Below are 25,609 nucleotides of genomic sequence, written 5' to 3'. Positions count from 1 at the left end.
TTCTCAGCAACTACATTTGTTTCGTCTGGTTTGATGACATTTCCAAATACAGCAGCTAAAAAGAAGAAGAGGTATATTTGTAGCTCTTTAGTGCTTTTTATTTTATTTATTTTTATTAATACAACAAAAAATAATCAATCCAATAAATATACATACCGGCTGAGAGAAAGAGCAGAATAAGTGAATGAAGATTCATTGTACAAGTGTTCACTCTGAGAAGAGTCAGACTGAATGGTTTCATCCACAGTCTCTTTCAGACACGATTAGATCATGTCAGATCTGGAGTTCCTCCTCTTTTGATACTTCAAGACAAAAGAGCAGCTTTATTTTGAATGAAGTTTTTTGAATGTTTTTGGGTCTGGCTCATTACTGCTACTATTATTTCAAACAAATGTATCTGTCGATCAGTGTTAAGATACAGAGCATTTAATTGGTAATAAATAAGTACATAGTGGATTTTGTAATAATATAAGTTCAAATAAACTTTAGTCATATTTTGGTGTCAGACAGTTTGTCACAGTAAGCTTTAAAACTAAATTATGAAACATATTTATGTTTCCAGCAAAAATCATCTCACAATCTATTGTACTGTTGTTTATAGCAAAACAATTTTACTTGTGATCAAAATGTATTGATTGCAAGTTCATGTTCATAAAGTTCATATGTTCATAAACTTCTGAAGTTTATAATGTTCATATGACTGTGTTACTTTCATTATGATTTATTCAATTTCAAAAATACATACTGTACGACGTGAAAATACATTTTGTACGACGTGTTTCATGTTTTGTATCACTGGGCTTCAACTCTTAGAGCACAATAATAGAGAGCTGAATCTGACACAGTCACACTGCTAATAATGAGTTCAGTCGATACTCGAGAAGTACTTGACTGAAATCGAGGATCAGAGCTGTCCTTAGCAGAGTTCGATCGAGCTCCTTCACGTAATAAATATTGAGGTTCTTCATTGGGATATTGTCTGTACCAGTAAAGACGTACATATTCACTGTCTGAATCATATGAGCAGCTCAGTGTTACAGACTCTCCTTCTGTTTTGATGACTTTGGTCCCTCGGTTTGGCTCAATTTTGTCCTCAGCCGTCACATCTGCAAACATTAAGCACAATATTAACTCATTTTGTCTTAGGTTAAACATTGTATATCAGTAAAGATACAACTTTACAATTGATTTTAATAAAATCAATAATACCATCCAGTGTTTTATATGATTTTTAAGCTGTTGCTAATGATCTGAAGTGAACATAAATGACACACCTGACGCCATAATGAAAAGCAGCAGCATGTATTTGTTCATGGTGAATCAGATCAGATCAGTTGTGTGTTAATGCTCTCAGTTCTCTGAGCTCTTACTGTGTGTTACTGATGCTCTCTGCTCTTCACTTATCAAGACATTCAACTTCCTGATCTCTGAGTGTAAAACCAAAGCTTTGAACCTTCAATAATACCATGTTTAATAGTATTATATATGGAAAAAATACACAAAAAACTGTCTGCCAATCACACTCATATGTATGTTTTCTGTGTGTTATAAATGCATCTACTGTGTGATTCCATAATAAACACTACCTTAAAAATGTTTGGGTCAGTAAGATCTTTAAATGTCTTTGAATTAAACCTCTCAGCATCATTACTGCAGTCTTCAGTGTCACATGATCCTTCAGAAATCATTCTAATATGCTGATTTGATCTGCTTATTATTATAATCAACATTGAAAACAGTTGTGCTGCTTAATATATTTGTGGAAACTGATGCATTTTATTTTCAGGACACTTTGATGAATAAAAAGTTCAAACGAACAGCATTTATTTAAAATAGATTTTTTGTAACAATGTAAATGTCACTTTAATGCATCGATTTAATTTAATACATCCTTGCTGAATAAAAGTAAAAGAAATCTGTTCTAGTTTTCATATCAAAACAGTATTACTCTACATAGTCTTTAACAATGTATCACTGCTTATCTATTGATGATGATGATGTTATAACTAGAATATGATGATGTTAAGAAGCACAGACTAAACCATCCGTTCAGATCATGTTTCTGCTCCTGTGTTTTTGTATGTGGTTTGACTTCAGTTTTCTCACTGTGGGCTTCAGGGCACAGTAGTACACAGCAGAGTCAGACACACGCAGATCCTTGATTGTCAGAGGGACTGTTGATGCAGATGTGTTGAGAACTGCATTAAATCTCACCTTGAACTCTTCATCATTGTTGCTCGATCCAGAAAGACTTATGAGCATGTATTTTGGTGATCCATTTGTCTTCTGTTGGTACCAGAGGAGATTTGGATACTGAGTGCTGGTTGCTTTATAAGTGCAGTCAAGAGTGGCTGTTCCATCTTCAAAAGCGGTCATAACTGGTTCGGACTGTATTACATTGTCCTGTGCTGTGCATCCTGTACAGTCGGAAATAAATCAGTGTCCATAAGAACATATTAACTTTACAATTAATTTAAAAAAATCAATTAAGTCAAAATGCTTACCTAGGATAAATGCTGTAACAAAAAGTGTATTAATGTAGCACATTGTCATCATTGCAGAGTTAAATGCATGCAAAATAAAAGAGATATTAACTAGACCTTTAAACACCTATGGAAGGTCTTGTTATTGCTTCCATCACTATACAAATACTAAACACAAAACCTGGGAGGAGTCATTAACATACAGACTTCCCTTACTGCCTCACTGTAGTTTCTCGTTTTATTCTCATATTATTTTTTACAACAACAATACTATCACCATTTGGGCTTGCTTCAAAGATAATTAAGCACATTCTTGGATTTTAAGGAAGGCCTAATTGTACCCCATTGTATGCCATTAATAATGGTGGAATATCTAGTTCAATATGCTATATATTTTTTCTGTCTAGTAGTCCAATAAGCTAAATATTTTTCCTCATTTTTAATTTTTTTTTTTTTTTTTTTTAGCCCTAAATCTTACTCTTTTTAAAATATAATTGTCTATGGTGTAGCAACCATCTGTAGTGTTTCTGCATGAGGGTTGAATGTGATTTACTCACAGTGTGTCTCAGAGTATCAACGCTGAGGATGACTTCAGGCCTCTGTTATATCACTTAATATGTACTCCATAGACAGCCGTTCCACCATGTCCAATGTCCATGTGCGGCATTCATACAGAGAAAATACAAAATAAGATCGCCATCATACTTAAACCATCTGTTGTTGTAGGCTACTTCACTATGAGGCTATTCGGTTATTTTGAATATGAGGCGCAGCCTGTCACTTTGATTCCTGAGACGATACTGCCATCTTGTGGTGAGTTCTGAACATACTAACTTGTATCATCACGTTGTCTTGTCCCTCACTTTTTAAGAATGATCGAAAAGACGTAAGGTTGCAATTAATAATAATAAACCAACGATATAGTATACGATATACACTTAAAACTGTATAATACCCGCCACCAAAATCCACTATTTCATTTAGTTTTTCCACAGAGAGAGAGAAGCGGCTAGCAAACCGAAACAAAACTCCACTGCAGTAGATGGCGATGTAGAGCAAGTTGTTATTTGATGTACTACAGATGAAGATAGCTACAATAGCCTATATGATCTATAAACCACTTGGACGGTCTTATCTGCTTACTTAATGGATATATGGTTGATCAATTTCATATAAGAATCTAATAACCTGCACAGCGACTCGAGGAAAGGAAATCCAGCGCGCGTTAAATAAACCATCGTACACGCCTTCAGTACAAAGCCCATACTAACAAAAATGGCGAAAGGAATGTACTTAGAGCACTATTTAGACAGTAAGTTTCTTAAAAGATATTCTTCTAAACTTGTTGCTACGTTTTAATTACTGTCAAGTTGTATAAATGTAATCAATTCATCCCCTTGCTGCACTTGGGTTGAGTTATTCATCACAAATGTATCAGTCTTATGTGATAAACCGCTTAAGCATATATGACTGAGTGATTGCATGTTGTTTTGTATCTTATACACTTGGTCAGTATGTAACGTTAACTTGCTGTAGCAGTTTCATGCATGTTGTTGCTTCTCTTGCCATGTAAAACAGTTTCCGAGAATTGTAATCATAATCATTCATTCCAGGTATCGAGGGACTTCCCTGCGAGTTGCAGAGAAACTTTACATTAATGGGGGATTTGGATAATAGGACTGAAGGTATGAATGTTTGGATCAGTATCAGTAATACTTTGAACGTTATTGTTTAATGTTCTCTAATACATTCTTACTGTTTTCACAGAGAAAAAAGCAGAGATAAGTGAACTAGCTTCTGAGTATATTGCAAATGTTAGAAATCTGGCATCCGAGGAGCGTGTCCAGCATCTAAAGAAGATTGAAAATGCCTACACCAAATGCAAAGAGTACAGCGATGACAAAGTTCAGCTTGCAATGCAGATATATGAAATGGTGAGATACAGAGTCCTCCATTTTATATTTGCTTGTCCCACTTCATGCATTAAGCAATAACTAGTCTGCTTATATTTCCAGGTGGATAAACACATTCGGCGGTTGGATGCTGATCTAGCACGCTTTGAGAACGATCTGCAGGAGAAACTGGACTCTGGTAGCCCGGATAGCTCAGATGAGAAGCAATCTCGAAGTAAGTCTTATTGTTCAGAACATATGTATGTTCATGTACATATATAGATACAATTAATTCATTTTGCTGTAATTTTGGGTGAGACCAAACTGACTAACTTGTTTCAGAGGATAAGAATATAAAAGACAAGAAGGGATCCATTGGAAGAGACAAGAAAGGATCAGATCCAGACTCACCCAAGCAGAAAAGACAGAAAACTGGGTAACAGTGATTTTTATATGGATGCATTGCCAAAGTATATTATTATAAGGCTTTTTATTCAACTCTTTCTTTGTGTCTTTTCTCTCACTAGTTCCAACATAAGTGAATCTCTGCTTGCCATGCATCCATCAGATGTCCTGGATATGCCAGTGGACCCTAATGAACCCACATATTGTTTGTGTAGTCAAGTATCATATGGAGAAATGATTGGATGTGACAATTCTGATGTGAGTAATAGATTTGTTTATTTATATATATACGTACACACACAAATAAATGTTTTTACTATAATATCCACATTACCGCCAGTCAAGTGGCAATGATACACCGATCAGGCATAATATTATGACCACCTTCCTAATATTGCATTGGTCCCCCTTTTGCTGCCAAAACAGCCCTGACCCGTCGAGGCATGACCCCTGACTCCACTAGACCCCTGAAGGTGTGCTGTGACACCAAGATGTTAGCAGCAGATCCTTTAAGTCCTGTAAGTTGCGAGGTGGAGCCTCCATGGATCGGACTTGTTTGTTCAGCACATCCCACAGATGCTCGATTGGATTGAGATCTGAGGAATTTGGAGGCCAAGTCAACACCTCAAACTCGTTGTTGTGCTCCTCAAACCATTCCTGAACCGTTTTTGCTTTGTGGCAGGGCGCATTATCCTGCTGAAAGAGGCCACATCCACCAGGGAATACTGTTTCCATGAAAGGGTGTACATGGTCTGCAACAATGCTTAGGTAGGTGGTACATGTCAAAGTAACATCGACATGGATGGCAGGACCCAAGGTTTCCCAGCAGAACATTGCCTAAAGCATCACACTGCCTCCGCTGGCTTGCTTTCTTCCCATAATGCATCCTGGTGCCATGTGTTCCCCAGGTAAGCGACGCACACACACCCGGCCATCCATGTGATGTAAAAGAAAATGTGATTCATCAGACCAGGCCACCTTCTTCCATTGCTCCGTGATCCAGTTCTGATGCTCACGTGCCCACTGTTGGCACTTTCGGCGGTGGACAGGGGTCAGCATGGGCACCCTGACTGGTCTGCAGCTATGCAGCCCCATACGCAACAAACTGAGATGCACTGTGTATTCTGACACCTTTCTATCAGAACCAGCATTAACTTCTTGAGCAATTTGAGCTACAGTAGCTTGTCTGTTGGATCAGACCACACGGGCCAGCCTTCGCTCCCCACATGCATCAGTGAGCCTTGGCCGCCCATGACCCTGTCGCCGGTTCACCACTGTTCCTTCCTTGGACCACTTTTGATAGACACTGACCACTGCAGACTGGGAACACCCCACAAGAGCTGCAGTTTTGGAGATGCTCTGACCCAGTCGTCTAGCCATCACAATTTGGCACTTGTCAAACTCGCTCAAATCCTTACGCTTGCCCATTTTTCCTGCTTCTAACACATCAACTTTGAGGACAAAATGTTCACTTGCTGCCTAATACAGGTGCTGGTCATATAAGTAGAATATCATCAAAAAGTTGATTTATTTCACCAATTCCATTCAAAAAGTGAAACTTGTATATTATATTCATTCATTACACACAGACTGATATATTTCAAATGTTTATTTCTTTTCATTTTGATGATTATAACTGACAACTAAGGAAAATCCCAAATTCAGTATCTCAGAAAATTAGAATATTACTTAAGACCAATACAAAGAAAGGATTTTTAGAAATCTTGGCCAACTGAAAAGTATGAACATGAAAAGTATGAGCATGTACAGCACTCAATACTTAGTTGGGGCTCCTTTTGCCTGAATTACTGCAGCAATGCGGCGTGGCATGGAGTCGATCAGTCTGTGGCACTGCTCAGGTGTTATAAGAGCCCAGGTTGCTCTGATAGTGGCCTTCAGCTCTTCTGCATTGTTGGGTCTGGCATATCGCATCTTCCTCTTCACAACACCCCATAGATTTTCTATGGGGTTAAGGTCAGGCGAGTTTGCTGGCCAATTAAGAACAGGGATACCATGGTCCTTAAACCAGGTACTGGTAGCTTTGGCACTGTGTGCAGGTGCCAAGTCCTGTTGGAAAATGAAATCTGCATCTCCATAAAGTTGGTCAGCAGCAGGTAGCATGAAGTGCTCTAAAACTTCCTGGTAAACGGCTGCGTTGACCTTGGACCTCAGAAAACACAGTGGACCAACACCAGCAGATGACATGGCACCCCAAACCATCACTGACTGTGGAAACTTTACACTGGACCTCAAGCAACGTGGATTGTGTGCCTCTCCTCTCTTCCTCCAGACTCTGGGACCCTGATTTCCAAAGGAAATGCAACATTTACTTTCATCAGAGAAACTAACTTTGGACCACTCAGCAGCAGTCCAGTCCTTTTTGTCTTTAGCCCAGGCGAGACGCTTCTGACGCTGTCTGTTGTTCAAGAGTGGCTTGACACAAGGAATGCGACAGCTGAAGCACTGACTCCAGCTGCAGTCCACTCTTTGTGAATCTCCCCCACATTTTTGAATGGGTTTTGTTTCACAATCCTCTCCAGGGTGCGGTTATCCCTATTGCTTGTACACTTTTTTTTTTTTCTACCACATCTTTTCCTTCCCTTCGCCTCTCTATTAATGTGCTTGGACACAGAGCTCTGTGAACAGCCAGCCTCTTTTGCAATGACCTTTTGTGTCTTGCCCTCCTTGTGCAAGGTGTCAATGGTCGTCTTTTGGACAACTGTCAAGTCAGCAGTCCCCATGATTGTGTAGCCTACAGAACTAGACTGAGAGACCATTTAAAGGCCTTTGCAGGTGTTTTGAGTTAATTAGCTGATTAGAGTGTGGCACCAGCTGTCTTCAATATTGAACCTTTTCACAATATTCTAATTTTCTGAGATACTGAATTTGGGATTTTCCTTAGTTGTCAGTTATAATCATCAAAATGAAAAGAAATAAACATTTGAAATATATCAGTCTGTGTGTAATGAATGAATATAATATACAAGTTTCACTTTTTGAATGGAATTAGTGAAATAAATCAACTTTTTGATGATATTCTAATTATATGACCAGCACCTGTATATCCCACCCACTAACAGGTGCCGTGATGGAGATAATCAGTGTTATTCACTTCACCTGTCAGTGGTCGTAATGTTATGCCTGATTGGTGTATTATAGACATTGTTGTAAATAACAGAAGTCATCTTATTATTGATGATAATGTAAAATAATTTTTAAAAGGGTTTCTTCTCTTTTAACAGTGTCCAATAGAGTGGTTTCACTTTGCCTGTGTCGGCCTAACGACCAAACCGAAGGGAAAATGGTGAGCCAATTCTCTGTATCTCGTCCTATTTTAATTTGCACTCTCCACATACTGACTGACTTCTCTTTGTAGTTTAATATTGCCATTTTCAAATATTTTGTTCTCCATTTACAGGTACTGTCCCAGATGTACCCAAGAGATGAGAAAAAAATAGTCTATTACAGTGAATCCTGAATCAAATATGCAGTCTCTTACTGGGTTTATATCATATTCAATGGAAATCAATTGACTTATTGTATCAGTGCCTTTGCAATGTAGATGACCATGAATGTTACAACAGGGAAGAATAAAATGTATTTTCCAGTTGCTGCCAGCAGAGGGTTTGGATCTCTTTTTCATTTGGCTTTAAAAATAAAAGTTTATTTATGATGACGCTCACCATTGTTACTTTTTATGTCTTTTCTGAACAATTTAATCTCATATCTTATTATCTATAAACAAATAAATAAGAGTTGTTTTTGTTTTTTTTTAAATATATATTTATCTAAATAACGCCTGACTTTCGTAGGGCTTAAATAAAACACTTGTTGGCATACCGGTAAATACAGTCAGAATCAGATCAGTTTAGGGAAATGTAGTTTTAGAGCACGCCACATTTGCGCAGTGCAATGAGATCTAGACTACATTTCCCGTCATGCAGCAGAGTCGTCGTAACTCATGGACGGAACCCATTTGCAAACAGCAGTAGTTCTTATAATAAAAACTTCTTATGATATTCAATATTTCGCACAGTTTAATAATTTGTATTTATATTTTTAAAAATAATAGATTAGATTAAAAGCTGTCCAACCTAAAAAGCTACGTTTAGTGAAGTACAAACATTGGGCTGGGTCGACAGTTCCGCTTCCCCTCCGCCATAGCAGACAGATCCCGGGTCCAAGAAGTAGTTAACTTAAAAAAAAGCTTACTAGCACGTCGACACGGCGTCCAAAATCATAATCTCCAGGGAGATATTCTCATTATACTTGCAGCGAAATCAGTTTATGAGCGTGAAAAAGGCGGAGCTAAAACTTTGAAGAGGTTTGCGGGAGTTCTGGTGAGTTGAAATTGCTAAACTAGTCTTAATCCTGACATCTGCTCGGCCAGCAGTCAAAAAGGATGTTTACTGATGGTTTATCACTGCGCCGTTGTTTTTATAACACTTTGACAGGCTTGTTTTTGATAATGCAGGGCTTGTTTTTCAACCTCAAAGTAATATGAATTAACTCAAGTGGATATTAAACAACACAACTAAAGCGAAGTAAGTCTTAGTCAGGAATGATTTTATTGACACATTAAGAGGTGTAGTTTTATATTATTGTTTGTTGAAATGTACTTGTGTGACACTAAATTGTACTGTAAATAAAAGTCCCATCTTTTTTGGTAATTTCTATCATGTTTTAGTCATGCGATAATTATATTTTATTCATGGGACACAAAGCAGATGTTTGTAAAAATGGCACCATTTAAGTCACCATTCACCTTCGTTGTGTGGAAAAAGATGTAATAATTAAATGGTGAATGAAGCAGATGGTTCCCATAGATAATTCTGGCTATCATCAAATTTTGTGTTCCACTGAAGAAAAAATGATGACATAATTTTCATTTCATTGATGACAAGCAATAATTTGGCGGTTAGAAAGCTTGCTTCTTCTCTCTGAACCAACACATGCCTTCATTCTCCAATAGCATGGAAGGAGAATGGCAGCTAGGCTTAGTTCAGGAAGCCTTGCTCAGTATTTCCTTTTATAGAAGCTGCAAATACAAAAGGCCCTTAGTCTGTCTTCCTGTAAACAGTTCCTCTACACAACCACACATCTGTAAAAGAGAGGCGTGCTCTGATATCTTTGTTTTGGTCCAGTTGGTCAGATGAAGTGCATGTTTGTGACCTATAGTGGTCGATGCTTGTAGGATCAGGAAATGCTTCTGTTATCCGTCCGCCAATCAAAAGCTGAGGGGATGTGAGTAATAGGAAGTGGAGGCACACTGCTGGTGGTTTTTTGCCTTGACTGTCTCTCTAGTGGTTGCTTGAAGATTGTAATCAGCTCTATCAGAAGTAACATAGCTAGAATTTTGTGAATCGGAAAAATGCATCAGAAATGTTTGATAGCGTCAAGTCACTGATCTTGTATCAGTGCATCATGTCTGTTGGTTTAACGCTGATTAGTGAATAGTGATGTTTTTGCTTTTAAATGTAGGAATCTGAGTCTGACCCACATTAAATCCATAGTCACTGGCACCTTATGTTTACTTTTGGCCCGCCAGCCTGCAACTGTGGAAAAACAAATATATGTTCGTTAGTTTAGGCCTGGCGCGGCTCAAATCAATGAGGCTCAGGGGAGCAGACGGGAATGTCCACATTCCCGCTTCCCATGAGCTTTCTCTGGCATTTTCATTTCACTTCACACAAACTGAGAAGACAGCTTGCAGCCTGTGGCTGAATTCATACATACGTATGCATGCTGTTGATGGAAAAAGAGTATCTTTATGAAGATATGTTATTTGTAACAAGTGCAACTTTCTGTTAATAACAAATGTACAGTATTTGCATTACATTTAAGGTTTGCATTTTCATCAGTTCGAACTCTGTTCAACTCTGTGCAAGCTACATAAAACTGTGTTGTATGTCTTTCATTTATTTTCAGATTATTCTTACATTATTAGGATGCTAACAAGAGTCATTTATAGGAACTATTAAACAGAAATATTATGTAATAACTGCTTAACTACATTTTACATGCTGAAGTCACAGCTATTTTGGGTGTTCCTGCATGAGGTTGCAGAAGTCGGAGCTATAAGAAAATTTCGAAAAAAGGTTTACAAGTTGGAATCTTATAATTACAGTAATTCCGACGTGGCGTTAATATACTTGTGTCATAAATGAGGGATCAAAATGAACTTTTTTGCTTGGTAGCACTGGTGCTTCCAACCTCAAAAAGTTAGGAGCACCACAACTACAATTTATATATATTAAAAGATTTTGTTGTTTTTATAGCAAAATAATAAATTGAGTCCATGTATTTAATATGAAATATGTGCCTCTATGCATTCACTGTGGGGAAAAAAAAACCCTGTACACTTCTGTACACTGGAAAAAATACATATTAATTATACGTTTCCCTTAAAGTTCTCTAGAGAGAAGAATTGTTTCCTATTTTTACCCAGAATAGGATTGAGTGAGTTTTACTTGCCGCTAAACACGTCTGTTTCATACTGGACGCCGAGCAGAAACTCCTATGGGCATCATACTATTGCTGTGACTAAATAAAACAGAAATGCTTTGATTGATTAAACATGAATATAATAAACAGATGACTACAACAGTAAATCGATTATCTATCTTCAAGCCTTCTCAGGTATTTCCTAATAATAAAGTGTATTTATAATGCAGTGTTAATCAAAATGCTATTTCCAACACTCGATTGACGTTATGAAGTGAGTTTGGAGTAAAAACACGTCATTAAATGTTGTCTTTTGTTGGACAAGAAGTTCATAAACGCTTCTCATGTTTGGAAAGTCTGTATGTTTGACATGAGCTGCTTTTTCAAATGCATTGATTTCAGGTGGAGCGTCATTTACTACTGATCACAGAGCAGCTCTTAACTAACATGCTGTGTACATATTTATATAATTAAAAATCGGAAAAAATTGCAGCCTTTGCGATGTCATAATCGCACTAAGCCAAATCGCGATTTTGATTCAATTTCGATTAATTGCGCAGCCCTATTCTGAAGTGAAGCGATGCGTTTTTGTAAGAAAAAAATCCATATTTAAAACTTTATAAATTAAAATAACTAGCTTCCGGCGGACGACCGTATGCATACTGCGCAATATTTAAAAGTTTTAAAAATGTATATTTTTCTTACAAAAACGCATTGCTTCACTTCAGAAGGCCTTTATTAACCCCCTGGAGCTGTATGGATTACTTTTTAATGGATGGATTGATTTTTTTTTTTTTTGCCTTGAAAATGTGGCCCCCTATTCACAACCGTTATAAACCTTGGAGAACTAAGGATATTTTTAAATATATCTCCGATTGTGTTCATCTGAGAGAAGATAGTCATATACACCTAGGATGGCTTGAGGGTGAGTAAATCATGAGATAATTTTCATTTTTGCGTGAAATAACCCTTTAAAAAAAACATTAGTTAATTACATCTATGCCAGTTTTTCCTGCATGCAAGAACGAACCCAGGGCAAAAACCTTGAAGTCCAATTTACAGACCAGTGGTTTTTATGATAAGGTTCACAAAACAATGTCAAACTCTTCTCAATCACAATCACTCTTTATCAGTTGATTTTGTAATTTGTAATAATAATAGCTTAATGTTTGTCTTGGAGCCCTGAGATTATGTATGGCTTGGCAGAAATGGTTGTGCGTCAGTAGCTCGAGGCTGCAAGATTCACAAGCGCTAGACTAACAGTTTTTTGAGAAACCTAAAAACTGGCCCTGAGTTGTAAGAAAAACTCATGAAATGGACATTGCAGAAGTGCACTTGAGCCTAAAACACTGGAGAGAACCACACCCATCTTTAAATCACTGTCATTACTGGAAAGCAAGTTAAGACTTGATGATCCCAAGATTTTTCCCTTGAGGAAAAATGGAAAATTTCAAGAATCTGTGTAGCATTATTCAATATCAAATGAAGTTATGCTTCACACAAGAGATCTTTCTTTTCAGATCCTCTTCCATAGATATGTGGGGGTGAAAGTGCTCTAACCAAGCTCATGCATCCTGATTCATTTGTGATTGTTGTGTAATGGTGGTTTCTCAGAGCGAGAGTCAGTGGTGTGTAAAGGTATGTCCAGTCAAATGTCTCTGCTGTATAGGGCCTTATATCAAGCCTGAGGGGCGGAACATCACTATAGCAATGTGCAGCACAAAGACATGACTGCACTCGCAGCGTTTCATCCTGCTGTGGAATGAAGCATGCCTGCATCAACACGCCTGTCTCTCTCTCAGCTCACTTCAGTGGAAACACAGGGTGAAGATACTCGTGGACACACCATACAGAAGACCCTCAATGTCTCAGGAGAGTGCCAGAGCAGAGCCAGGGATATCAGCTGGATCTTTCCATCAGGGTTCTTCAGGGTGAGATAGTGTTAGTGATAGCACTGGCATCTAATTGCATCCTTTTTCCTTGATTTCTTTGAGTTTTACTTAGTGTTGACTATGCCCCATACTTACAAGCTGAAGTGTGTGGTGGTGGCTGGAAAAAGATCTTTAAACTGATCATGCTCCAAAAGAAATGAATTGAATTAATTTAGACTTTTGCTGGTTGATTACTTGATGTATTTATGGTGTCTTTGTTCGGATTGATGCAAGATTTCTGTCAAGCTCATGGTTTTTGTTTATATTTTCATTAGATTGGTGTCACAATGCATGTGATCTGTACAGTATATGAGAATTTTCTCAGTACCTGCACTGATCTTTATTCTGCCCATGTTTTTTCTTTATAAGGAAACAGGAACTAGTCTAAGATCATGCAAGACTTGTGCAATAGTTACAGTTGTATTGATCGTTTCTAAACTCTTCAGAAAAATCTTTGTTGTAGCTGAGGTAAAATTGATTCAGAAGAAACTAGAAAGTGTGTAATCCATGGCTGCATGGAGCCGTCGCTCATTAGAACATAAAAATGAGTCATTCTCAGATTCGTTAAACCTCAAAACTCTTGGCTGTCACACTATCTTTTCTCTTTCTGCAGTTGTAATCAATCAGGTATAAGTCCTTTGTTGTGTGAAAACAATGCACAGTCAAACTGTGCTGTCGAGCAGGAAGACATTGTGGTCACGTCGAGGTTGAGTTGCACATGATTTGCTGAATTGACCCCACTAAGGTGAGACAGGATTTTACCTTATTTGGACATGTTGATGACATGTTGATGAGGATGTAGACAGCCGCATGATGGCACTGATTTCTAACCAGACTTGACAGGCTGATAATGAAAACACCTTTGTATACCGTTTGAGGCCACACTCACCTGAGGTTTTCTATTAAGTTACTGAACAAATATCTCTTCCTTACTAGCAGAAATTGAAATTCTATAGCTAAATAGTCAGGCCAGGAAGAAACACGCTGTTAAATTCACCTCCTTTTCAAAATCAAGTGATCTAAGCAAAATTTTAAAGGGTTAGTTCACCCAAAAATAAAATTTCTGTCATTAATTACTCACCCTCATGTCGTTCCAAACCCGTAAGACCTTTGTTCATCACCCATAGGCAGCAATGTCATTGCTCCTTTCAAGACCAAGAAGGGTAGTAATGACATTGTTAAAATAGTCCATGTGACTGCAGTGCACCCTTAATGTTATGAAGCGACGAGAATACTTTTTGTGTGCAAAAATAATGACTTTATTCAACAATTTTTTCTCTTCCCTGTCAGTCTCCTACGCTGTTGACATTGTAAAAACAGTGCAGCACTTCCGGGTTCTTTGTCAGAACAGCGGCTCATTATTGGTCCAATAATGAGTTGGCGTTCTGAGTAAAAGTATTCTCGTCGCTTCATAAAACTACCAAAACTGACCCGCAAACGCAACTTTTGGACGCCATCTTAATTTTTCTAGCTCAACTGTCACAGAATGGAACGCACAGGATTGTGGGATATCAAAGGCAGTGAAGGATACATCTATGCTGCCTTCAAAAATCAATGAGATGAAGGTATCTCAGGAAACAGGAAGTGGAGCTAACATTGAATTCGGACGTGCCTTGATGCCTTCATACCTTGAAATGTGTCCTCTGAAGGCAGCTTTTTCCAGTTTTTGGACACAACCAATGTCTCGCCTGCCCTTGAGATGGTGACGTGAGCTCCAGAGAGCCTTCACTCCTATCGCGAAATTCGCGATTTTCATTTTCATAAAGTTGAAATTTCTGAACTTTTGTCAGGTGTCTCGCGTCGCTTGACACGCCTACATTTTGTCGCCAATGGTCACTGTTGCTCATGTCGCCGGAAGTCGCCAGTGCTCCATTGAAATGAATGGGATCATGTCGCTGCATGTCGCTGGCGGTGTGAACGGGGCTTAAGGCATCATAAATGTGCTTCCAACAGTCAACAAGTAAGATCTAATCAGCATTGTATCATATCCTTCACAGAGAAGGCAAATTCATAATCCATTGTAACAACCTCAGTAAAAATCCTGATCCAAGATGGCAGACTGAGGCAAGAAAAATGTATGGAAAATATATTTAATTCAGTACTGAAAGTACTTGTATGTGCTATGTATTTTTTCGAGTCAGGTTTCTTGTACACTTCATGTGAGGAGCAAAACTATTTGTTTGTTTGCTGCCTATGTAGAGTTCAGCAAATCAGTTATTATGAGGTTTCATTTTGGTTAAGATTCTATCATAGACTGTAGACAGCAAGGTATTATGTCACACAGCCATCCTTAGCAAGACATCCTGTTGTGCAGACTTGCACTCTGACCTGAAAACCTCAGCACTTTTGTTTGAATTAATGACTTGCTGGAACTCTCTAGGATAGCAATGCTAAGCTAACTCACAGCTGCTAGACTGTGAATTCTCAGTATCAGTGACTTTCACACAGGGGTAGACATTGTTTGCACATCTCAAAAAACAGGCAGTTAGCAGAACATGAGACACAGTCTCTCTCTGTCCATGCTAACTTGTTGACTGGCTGTTTTTGTAGCACAGTAGCAGCTGTTGGTTAGAGGTTAGTATGCTTTGCACTATTTGAGCAGACTCTTGGTGTGGCCATTGTGGTGGTTGGAAAGCTTTTATAAACAGTATGTACAATAAAATTCTGAAATTGTTCCTCTGAGATTTTACTGAAATAGTTCCATTGTTTTTACGAGCAGCACATTATTGGACGACCGGCCTGAGAGTCACAGATGAAACTGATGGGCCCTGTCTATAAAAACAGCCTTACAAATGGCCCGTCATCTGTCATTTTCTCCATTGCTGACTCTTGTCTTTTCATTTATCAGCTTAGATCTTTGTTTCTCTGCTGCCCTCTGCAGGTTGATCTCTGAAACCCTATAACCCCTCTGAGTGTGTTTCCCTGTCATGTCTGACAACGGAGAGCTGGAGGACAAACCCCCTGCCCCCCCAGTCAGAATGAGCAGCACCTTTAACACCAGCATCAAGGACAGTATGTCAGCAAACCCCAGCTCTAAACCCCTGCCCTCCGTCCCTGAGGAGAAGAGGGACAAACCTCGCAACAAGATCATATCCATATTCTCAGCAGAGAAAGGTAAGAGGCGAGCAGAGCCCCCAGGGTGTGCTAAAAGCAGTGTTTTGGGTCAGTGCAAAACATTGTGTTGAATACCACAGAAAATACAAAAATTGGGTTTTCTGTAAGGCACAAAAAATTACCATTTTTGATAAAGCTCTTTGAATTATTTATCTCCTTGGAAAAGGTTTATACATACTAAGCAGTGTTAATTTCATTGCTGAATAATTTTCGTCATAATCTTCGTCAACGCCATTTTTTCACTGACGAAAAGACATTGAACAGTTTTGAATGACAAAAACTATGACAAAAATCTATTGACATTTTCCTCAATGAATAAAAATGAGATGAAAATGTTAGTGAGGGACGATATGGGAAGAGATCCAGTCAGAACTGATGTCCTGCATTGTAGATGTGCACATTTTAATTAGGGATGCACAGATCCGCCTTTTTCGCTTCCGATACCGATACCTGGGATTCAGTATCGGCTGATACCGATACCGATCCGATATTCAAAAAAAAGTGCTAAATTACCTAATAAACTGTATGCCTCACTGTGTGGAAGAAACTGGGATCATTCTTTTGTGCAAGATATCAGGCTTGGCTTAAACTTTGTAAAACAAAATAACAGACACACACAAATGTAGTGAATTATTTATTAAATAATTGTGCATCAGTGTAACAGCTGTAAATAAACCAATAGCTTCACTAGCTTGGTAGACATTCAAAATAAACAGGAGTCCAGCTGATTCCTTCATCCATGACTCATGGCTTGTTTTTCATGAATGTTTGAGTCATACATGACATAAACTAAATATATTTATATATAAATATAGGCTATACTATAAAATTAAAAGACATTTCTTTTAAATTTATAGCGGAGTTTTTTTTAATGAGGCAGCAACATATGATAAATAGGACAGAACAAAAAATGCTATTAACAATCTTTCATTGCGCAAAAGTATTATAATATGAACAGCTCCCATACAGAGCAGCACAAAGCGCTTATGCGCATCCCGTGAACACTTGGAATATAGTGCACGGAAACTTTATGGTGCTTTTTAATGTTTTTGTGCCTTTTGTGGAGCTTAACAATAACACAGGATGGTACACGCACAGTATCGGATTTGGATCGGTCCCATCCGGCCGATACCCGATCCGGCAAAAATGGCAGTATCGGATACCAATCTGAGTATCGGATCGGTGCATCCCTAATTTTAATTGTAACTTGCTTATCAACCCGGCAGGACATAAGTTGACGTATACTTGCTGCATGTCTCATAAAATGTTTAAAAATGTAAATGTCTGGGAGAAAGAGCATAAGGATAAATGTGAAAAAGTGTTACGACACGAAAGAGAGCTCAATTCAGTCACAAATCTTGCGCACACAGAAAGCCACCTCTCAGTGGACGAGTACTGAATTGAGCTCTACTCTTGAACGAACAAATACACACAAAATTATGTCAAAATGTCAGTTTTGGCAAGTATTCACGTACACACAGTCGATTATGTCTTAAGCGAACATAAACAGTTGGGCAGTTGGGAGAATATTACAAATTAATGCCACAAATGTAAATATAGCCCAACTTGTATTGAACTCGGCACATTCCTTTAACTGACTTTTCTTTTGTACACTGTAATTGATCACATTTTTGGACACAGGCTCATCCCAGACTTGGGTTCATATACTGTAAAATAGTCCACTGGAATCTGTCTTTTTGCCAGTGACCAGAATCGTCTAACCACAACCATTCTTTCTGTTGAAGGAAGAAAAAAAGACAAGGATAAGGAGCGTCCAGAGATTTCTAACCCTTCAGACTTTGAGCACACCATACATGTGGGCTTCGATTCTGTCACGGGGGAGTTCACTGTGAGTGAGAAATACATTCTTACTTTCCTCTGGTGCAATTTACCCATGCTGCCCCTGATCTGTCTTAATCCATCAAATGCAAGAAGGAATTGCCAATTCAATTGCCTAGATTGAATTTTGTGACCATTTGTCTCCTGTCTGTCATAGCTCACTGATTTGATTTGCCTTCTGAATTTTAATTAATCAAATTATTAGATGGACTCTTACTCACTTTCTTTTTGCATTCCATTTTCTTTATCTTTCTCCTTTCTCTGTCTCAGGGCATGCCAGAGCAGTGGGCTCGACTGCTGCAGACCTCCAACATCACGAAATCTGAGCAGAAGAAAAACCCTCAGGCTGTCCTAGATGTGCTCAAATTCTACGACTCCACAGGCAACAGCAGGCAGAAATACCTCAGTTTTACAGGTAAAACTTTTTCAATACATATCGATACTAAAATATCTGAAACGCTTCCAATACTACAATACAGCCACAGTGGCTGGTGAGCAAAAAAGCCCTGAACATACCACCACTCGAACTGTATTCGTATTTATCCACTACTGAATTTGTTCCTCTTGATTTCAGATAAAGATGCACCACCAGCTAAAAAAGGCTCAGAGCAATCACCAGTCAAGGACCATGATGATGATGACGATGATGAAGCCCCGCCCCCTATTGTTGCACCACGTCCACAGCATACCATATCTGTGAGTGGACAGGAACTTCACAGTCTCATCACACAGTTTCTGTCATATCATGTTTTATATGAATTCATATTTTTGTGTTAGGCATTATTCTTTTGTCAGTTTGTACTTTTTGAGTGAGCACCATATTGTTGGTGTCTTTGTTGTCTGGATAGGTATACACTCGTTCTGTCATCGATCCCATTCCTCCACCTGCTGCTATTGCGGAAACAGATGGCTCCAAAGCTGCAGACAAACAGAAGAAGGCCAAGGGCAAGATGACCGATGAGGAGATTATGGAGAAACTTAGTATGTTTTTGATGGTTACTAACCATTACAGATGCTCAACACAACATTACTATTCTTATATGCATTGTAGCATGTGAAAGTGTCTATGCATAATTTTTCATGACAGAATGCTAACTGTGTTGTCGTGACTGATTTTAGGAACCATTGTCAGTATTGGAGACCCCAAGAAAAAATACACAAGATACGAAAAAATTGGACAAGGGTAAATATATTCATTGATTTATTGTCATTTTGTCTGTATCACAAAAACAGTTGATTATTCTTTATTTCACAGTTAATTATATTTACTAGAATCTAAGATTGCTTCAGGTGAATGTTGTCTCTTTACAGTGCGTCTGGTACAGTGTACACAGCTATTGACGTTGCTACTGGCCAAGAGGTATTTTTTGCTCTTTTTGATTAAAAAAAAAAAATTGTAAATCAAACAAATGTATAATGTGTAATGAATCAAATTATTTGCTTATATCTATATTTCCTAAGAAAATCCCTTGAAAAAAATGCATACAGGTTGGGGGCAATTCATTTACACTACTGTTTAAAAGTTTGGGATCAGTACAATATACTTTTTAAAAGATATTAATTATTTTATTCAGCTAGGATGCATTTATCTGATCGAAAATAACAGTAAAGACGTGTATAATGTTGCAAAAGATTCTATTTCAAATAAATGCTTTTCTATTCATCAGAGAATCCTGGAAAACGTGTATTACGGTTTCCACAATAAATATTAAGCATCACAACTGTTTTCAACATTGATAATAATAATAATAAATGTTTCTTCAGCAGCTAATCAGCATATTAGAATGATTTCTGAAGGATCATGTGACACTGAATGATGCTGAAAATTCAGCTTTGATCACAGGATTAAATTACATTGTAAAATATATTAAAACAGTTATTTTAAATTGTAATAATATTTCACAATATTACTTTTTTTACTGTAGTTTTGATCAAATAAATGCAGCCTTAGTAAACATAAGAGACTTCTTTCAAAAACATTTTAAAAAATCTTACCAACCACAAACTTTTGATGGTAGTGTGTTTAGTATAATTAATCAAACTGAATTATCATTAAATGGACCACTGATATTTTTAAACTGATATTTTTCTAAACAATTTAATTGTTTGAATTCAATTATAGCCTTTCTTGGTTAGTTGACATAGGCCAAGTGAAATGACAGCAATGTGTTCTCATAGGTCGCCATCAAGCAGATTAATCTACAGAAGCAGCCCAAGAAGGAGCTGATCATCAATGAGATCCTGGTGATGAAGGAGCTGAAGAACCCCAACATTGTCAACTTCTTAGACAGGTAGTTACAGCCCTTAAATAGTTAGTTCACCCAAAAATGTAATTTATCCCATAATTTACTCACCCTCAAGCCATTATTGACGAAGCCAATATTGACGAACTCGGAAGCGCAGAGGATAGAGCAAAACACACCACCGGTCACAAATTAGAAGTCTAAAATGAGAATATTTAAAGAGAAATGTCAGAAGATTTCAATATAAGAGAAGAGGAGCTTGAGTTTGTTGCACAGCCCTATTTGTTTAAACTGCAAGAGTCTAAGCTTACAATACTCCTACGTCATGCGTCGGGTCAGAGGTCACTCTTCCGCCAGAAATCGACTTGCATACAGCCGTTACCGAAAGACAGTGATTATAGTTAATAAAGATATAAATATGGATATTTCGCTTTGCTTCTTAAGGCCTTTATTAACCGCCTGAAGTCATGGATTATTTTTATGATGGATGGATGCACTTTTTTTGGGCTTCAAAATCTCAAGCCCCATTCACTCCCATTATAAAGCTTGGAAGAGCCAGGATATTTTTTAATATAACTCCCGATTGTGTTTGGCTGAAAGAAGATAGTCATATACACCTAGGATGGCTTGAGGGTGAGTAAATTATGGGATAATTTTCATTTTTGGGTGAACTATCGCTTTAAAGCCATTTTAAACATGTCTCAAGGAATGTTTTTTTGCACATATGTTTCCAATCCAGCCATCTGTTGTAGCATCTACCTTCTGTTTTCTTGCGTATGTGTGTAGCTTCTTGGTTGGAGATGAGCTCTTTGTGGTGATGGAATACCTTGCTGGAGGCTCTCTGACTGATGTGGTAACAGAAACCTGCATGGATGAGGCACAAATTGCTGCCGTCTGCAGAGAGGTACAGTATTTCTGGCGTAGTTGTGAGATCTGAACCGTTTGTTTTTACCATCACCGCCTAAGCATTGTGGTCTGACTCCTCCACAGTGTTTGCAAGCTCTAGAGTTCCTTCATGCGAACCAGGTTATCCATCGAGACATCAAAAGTGACAATGTTCTATTAGGAATGGATGGATCTGTCAAACTAAGTGAGTCCATGATCCAACTGTCAAGTCCTGGCTTTATTATCTGTCAGCACATTTTGAAGTAATTGTTTGGTTTCTTCTTTTCAGCCGATTTTGGGTTCTGTGCTCAAATCACCCCTGAGCAAAGTAAGAGGAGCACCATGGTAGGAACACCCTACTGGATGGCTCCTGAGGTGGTCACGCGTAAAGCCTACGGTCCCAAAGTGGACATATGGTCTCTGGGTATTATGGCCATCGAGATGGTAGAGGGTGAACCACCTTATCTCAATGAGAATCCTCTGAGGGTGAGACTTTCTTGTCTTGTACTTTCATCACTGAGTCATTTGTAATTAATGATGATGGCTCAAGTGATCTGTTTAACTTTAAAGAAAAGATTTATTCCATTAACGGATACTGTTCGTCTCCAGGCGCTGTACCTCATCGCTACTAATGGCACCCCAGAGCTCCAGAATCCAGAGAAACTGTCACCCATTTTTAGAGACTTCCTAAACCGCTGCCTTGAGATGGATGTGGAGAAGAGAGGTGGAGGAAAAGAACTCTTGCAAGTAAGGAGCAAAACTGAATCCCAAAATGCCCCAACAAATGAGATTTGTCTGTTAGACCAGCGTTTTTTAAATATTGGAAATAAAACTGCAATTTAAAGGGATAGTTCACCCAAAAATGAAAATTTATTCATCATTTACTCACCCTCAAGTTGTTCCAAACCCTAATTTCTTTCTTCTGCTGAACACAAAAAAAGATATTTTGAAGTATATGGGTAACCAAACAGTTCATGGGCCCCATTGACTTCCATAGTATGAAAACAAATACTATGGAAGTCAATGTTTCATCAACTGTTTGGTTACCCATATTCTTCAAAATATCTTCTTTTGTGTTCAGCAGAAGAAAGAAATTCACATTTTTATTTTTGGGTGAACTCTCCCTTTAAATAAGTAATCTTTAAATAAGTAAATCTGTTGCGCTGAGTGTTTCACAGTGAAGTGTGCCACTGTGTCCAATTTACCTGCGTACAGGCGGCTTGGTTCAAAGTAAATGCTGCTTCTCATAAACTTTATCTACATTTGCATAATTTCCAACATTTTTGTATACGAAGTTTGCAGCATTTTGCCAATATTCCTCCAAAATAAAAGCTTAGGATTTGACATGTTATAAGCTTGAGGGTTTGAACATTTGAAAGTGAAGAATTAAACAAGTATCGAATTAAACGAGAATTAAACGAGTATCATAACGTGTAGTGGAAAATCAAATGAATTTTATAATGATCAAATTTTATTTTTTTACTTTGCAGTACAATTGTAATTTACAACAATAATTTTGTAATTATTGTATAATTGTTGTAGTGTGTGAAACACTAAAAAATTCTATATTCTATCTGTTTACAGGCATGTCATGTGACCATTAACAGTCATCAGAGAACTGTGAATGTGTTATTAAATTATTGAAATTAAATTGAAGGTGCAATATGTAAGATTTTTGCAGTAAAATATCCAAAAACCTCTAGGCCAGTGTTATATATTTTGTTCACTTGAGTACTTACAATATCCCAAATGTTTATAACTATTTGTAAATCGTGAGAAAATTGCAATTTTAACCAAGGCTCCGGGACATGTGAGGAATCACCTATCAATTGCGTCATACCCGCGTTACCCTTCGGTTTCTGGTTTTATTTTGTTGAAACCATGGAAACACCAAAGATGCTTTAATATATTACATGTTTTAATAGACAAGGGAACAACTGTTTTGATATATTTATAGACAGAAAACTAATTATTGTTATATAGCTCAACACGTTTAGTCTTATTGTTTAAATCTAATTTTCTTGATTTTTTGCGAGTACCATGCTTTACCATGCCTCAGAGAAAAACACTATTTTGTGAAGTAGCTAACATAGCATAATCAGATGCAGCTTTATTTTTAGTAACAGTAATACAGCATTTTCTCCATCATACAATACATTTTAAAATTAATTGCATGCTATTTATCAACACAAGCCATCCAGCATTTAATATGATATTCTAAAATCGATCTAGCTTACTGCAGTGTGTCACAAACATATCAGCAGCCGCCGAGCGAACACACAGAGTAACGTTATAACATCATTTTCAACACACTCAAATGTATCTAATATGATAAACAGAGCTGCGTTACCTCATACTCATGACTGTAAAAAGCGGAAGCGCTGGCGACTGTGGCATAATAAAAGTTCCGCTGCTCGCGAGGCGTGTGTTGCGCAATCGCTCCAGCGGCCTCGTTCAGCTCCACAACACTCGGTCCTGCTCTGCTTCATACTACAGTAACGTTAACAATTGCATCCATGAACATGATTTCTGCCCGAGGCCTATCCCGATTGTTTCCACCGGCTGTGATGTGAAGACCACATGTCCCAAGATTCCGTGTTCAAACTTGCTGTCATCAAGCTACGCCTTTGTTTTGAATAGGCCTCTAGCGACCTCTAGCGGACAGAAATCTTACATATTGCACCTTTAAAGGGTACATAACACACACAGTTTCTGCCAATCTCATGTTAATCTTGAGTACCTATAGAGTAGTATAGCATCCTTCATATCTCCGAAAAGTCTTTAGTTTTATCAGATTTGCAAAAGAAAGATATGCTTTACCAAGTCTTTACTTTACAAAACTTGTAGGAACTCTGAAGGAGTGTATTTGGCACGTCCAACTCGTTTTTTGAAACTTTGGCCATGTTTAGCAAGAGAATCCAACTCTTTAACAGTGTAAATAAGTCAGAATGCATACAAAATAGCATTTAAATTATCAAGGGGTACGTCAGCTGACAAAAAGTTTGGGAACCTCTGCAATAGACAATGGAGGTGTTAGAGAAGTGATGATGTTGATGACTAGGTAACCTTCTAGAAAATGTACTAATGTCCTTTCGTCTCTTGCAGCATCCTTTCCTGAAGCTGGCGAAGCCTCTTTCCAGCCTCACTCCCCTTATACTTGCTGCCAAGGAGGCAATGAAGAGTAACCGCTAGCCCTTTGTCACTATGTGCCAATGCCCAAATTACTTCTCACGACCGGTTCCTGTGAGAACTTCCATCACTCCGGCAGAGTCACCTTCTAGTCCCGCGAAGGGCCTTTGCTATTCAGCCCTGAAGACCTTAGTCAATCCCACCTGGGCGACTAACTTGCACAATCACCATGTCTTGCCTCCTCACACCAAACTCTCCTTTAATGTGCCTGAAGGGGCTACAAAACCAGAGGAGCCACTGACTGTAGACCTCTCTTGTTTTCTACTGATGTCTCTCATTTTGTTTGTTTTATGTAAACGGTTTGACACCATCGTGTACCTGAACATTTCATGCTTTTCTGTCTAAATTTATCTTGTATTTTATTAGTTTCAAGTATTGTTGAGCTCTGGCCTAACAAAGTACTTTTTCCCCTTCCTTTTTTATGTTCCAGAGAAGTATTGTAATACTTGAATTGTCCCATCCTCTAATATTGACCTGCCACTTGTGCCTACTACCTATTTTGCCTTCACTTTTCTCAACAAAATGGAACAATTTTGCTGTATGGAATTAAATGAACCGTTTCTGTTTTTAAATTTTTTATTGCAAAACCTAAAGTTTATTAAAGCGTTTTGTATATTATGTATTTTGATTAGCATACCGAAATGGGGAAAAGAACAAGAATCAGGACATTTTTGACTAGCTGTTTTATATTTATATGTATGTAAACAGTATTTTATTTTTTAACTAACAATCTTGACGGAATACCAGAATTGAATGCGCCTTCAGTGGTTGTCATAAAAATGAATAATTTGCTACATTCTTTTGCATGTTAAATCTAACTTGTTTTTTAACATAACATTTCAATGAGAGACATTTTCAGACATTCCAATTGAGTAAAATACACTTTCTGTCTGTTTTCTGCTTGTTTTCTATGAGATACAATGTTTTTGTTAATGATGAAACCATCTTAAAACATATACTTTGTAAATTATTATTATTAAAATAGACCTGGAGCAAAGATGGTTGAACCTCTAACATTGACTGGTAAATTTCTAGAACTTGCATCATTCTGTTATGACTCCTAAAAGAGATAGTTGTGGTACTGACTCAATTTAATTGAGTTTTGTGTATTGCCATGAATCCTGTTTGGTCAGACTGTAGTGTTTAATGATCTACTAGAATATAATATCCCTTTTTAGGTTTTC

At 37.8% G+C, this 25,609-nt stretch overlaps 2 protein-coding genes and 1 gene segment (V, D, J or C); 2 read left to right on the top strand and 1 right to left on the bottom strand.

Annotated features, from left to right (window-relative positions):
* Positions 1-355: 355 nt before the first annotated feature.
* LOC127501394 (T cell receptor alpha variable 18-like) lies at positions 356-3,026 on the bottom strand. The segment is given in 3 exon segments: positions 356-1,106; positions 2,107-2,417; positions 2,505-3,026. Coding segments are annotated over 3 exon segments (369 nt in total).
* Positions 3,027-3,558: 532 nt separating this feature from the next.
* On the top strand, positions 3,559-16,270 carry ing5b (inhibitor of growth family, member 5b). The gene is made up of 9 exons (XM_051873076.1): positions 3,559-3,795; positions 4,097-4,168; positions 4,251-4,417; positions 4,499-4,610; positions 4,718-4,811; positions 4,903-5,038; positions 8,023-8,084; positions 8,199-9,120; positions 16,037-16,270. Exons 1-8 carry the CDS (start codon positions 3,759-3,761, stop codon positions 8,236-8,238), a joined length of 720 nt encoding a protein of 239 aa, XP_051729036.1. The 5' UTR covers positions 3,559-3,758; the 3' UTR covers positions 8,239-9,120; positions 16,037-16,270.
* pak2a (p21 protein (Cdc42/Rac)-activated kinase 2a) lies at positions 16,037-25,439 on the top strand. The gene is made up of 13 exons (XM_051873063.1): positions 16,037-16,269; positions 18,015-18,118; positions 18,379-18,523; positions 18,683-18,804; positions 18,957-19,089; positions 19,228-19,291; positions 19,420-19,468; positions 20,287-20,399; positions 21,138-21,255; positions 21,342-21,441; positions 21,526-21,722; positions 21,846-21,983; positions 24,342-25,439. The coding sequence occupies exons 1-13, from the start codon at positions 16,083-16,085 to the stop codon at positions 24,426-24,428; spliced, it is 1,557 nt and encodes a 518-aa protein (XP_051729023.1). The 5' UTR covers positions 16,037-16,082; the 3' UTR covers positions 24,429-25,439.
* The last annotated feature ends 170 nt before the right edge of the window (positions 25,440-25,609 follow it).

Source organism: Ctenopharyngodon idella, chromosome 2 (assembly GCF_019924925.1).
Source record: "Ctenopharyngodon idella isolate HZGC_01 chromosome 2, HZGC01, whole genome shotgun sequence".
NCBI classification, from domain to species: Eukaryota; Metazoa; Chordata; class Actinopteri; order Cypriniformes; family Xenocyprididae; genus Ctenopharyngodon; species Ctenopharyngodon idella.
Note: the sequence above shows the minus strand (reverse complement) of the source record. Positions and strands in the feature narration are given on the sequence as shown.

Bases quoted from the DNA above. Each gene is read 5' to 3' on its own strand.
- ing5b (XM_051873076.1), top strand. From the start codon at position 3,759: ATGGCGAAAGGAATGTACTTAGAGCACTATTTAGACA. The intron at 4,169-4,250 runs GTATGAATGTTT...CTGTTTTCACAG, and splicing joins TTTGGATAATAGGACTGAAG to AGAAAAAAGCAGAGATAAGT. The intron at 4,812-4,902 runs GTAACAGTGATT...TTCTCTCACTAG, and splicing joins CAGAAAAGACAGAAAACTGG to TTCCAACATAAGTGAATCTC.
- pak2a (XM_051873063.1), top strand. From the start codon at position 16,083: ATGTCTGACAACGGAGAGCTGGAGGACAAACCCCCTGCCCCCCCAGTC. The intron at 18,119-18,378 runs GTGAGTGAGAAA...TCTCTGTCTCAG, and splicing joins CTGTCACGGGGGAGTTCACT to GGCATGCCAGAGCAGTGGGC. The intron at 21,442-21,525 runs GTGAGTCCATGA...TCTTCTTTTCAG, and splicing joins GGATGGATCTGTCAAACTAA to CCGATTTTGGGTTCTGTGCT.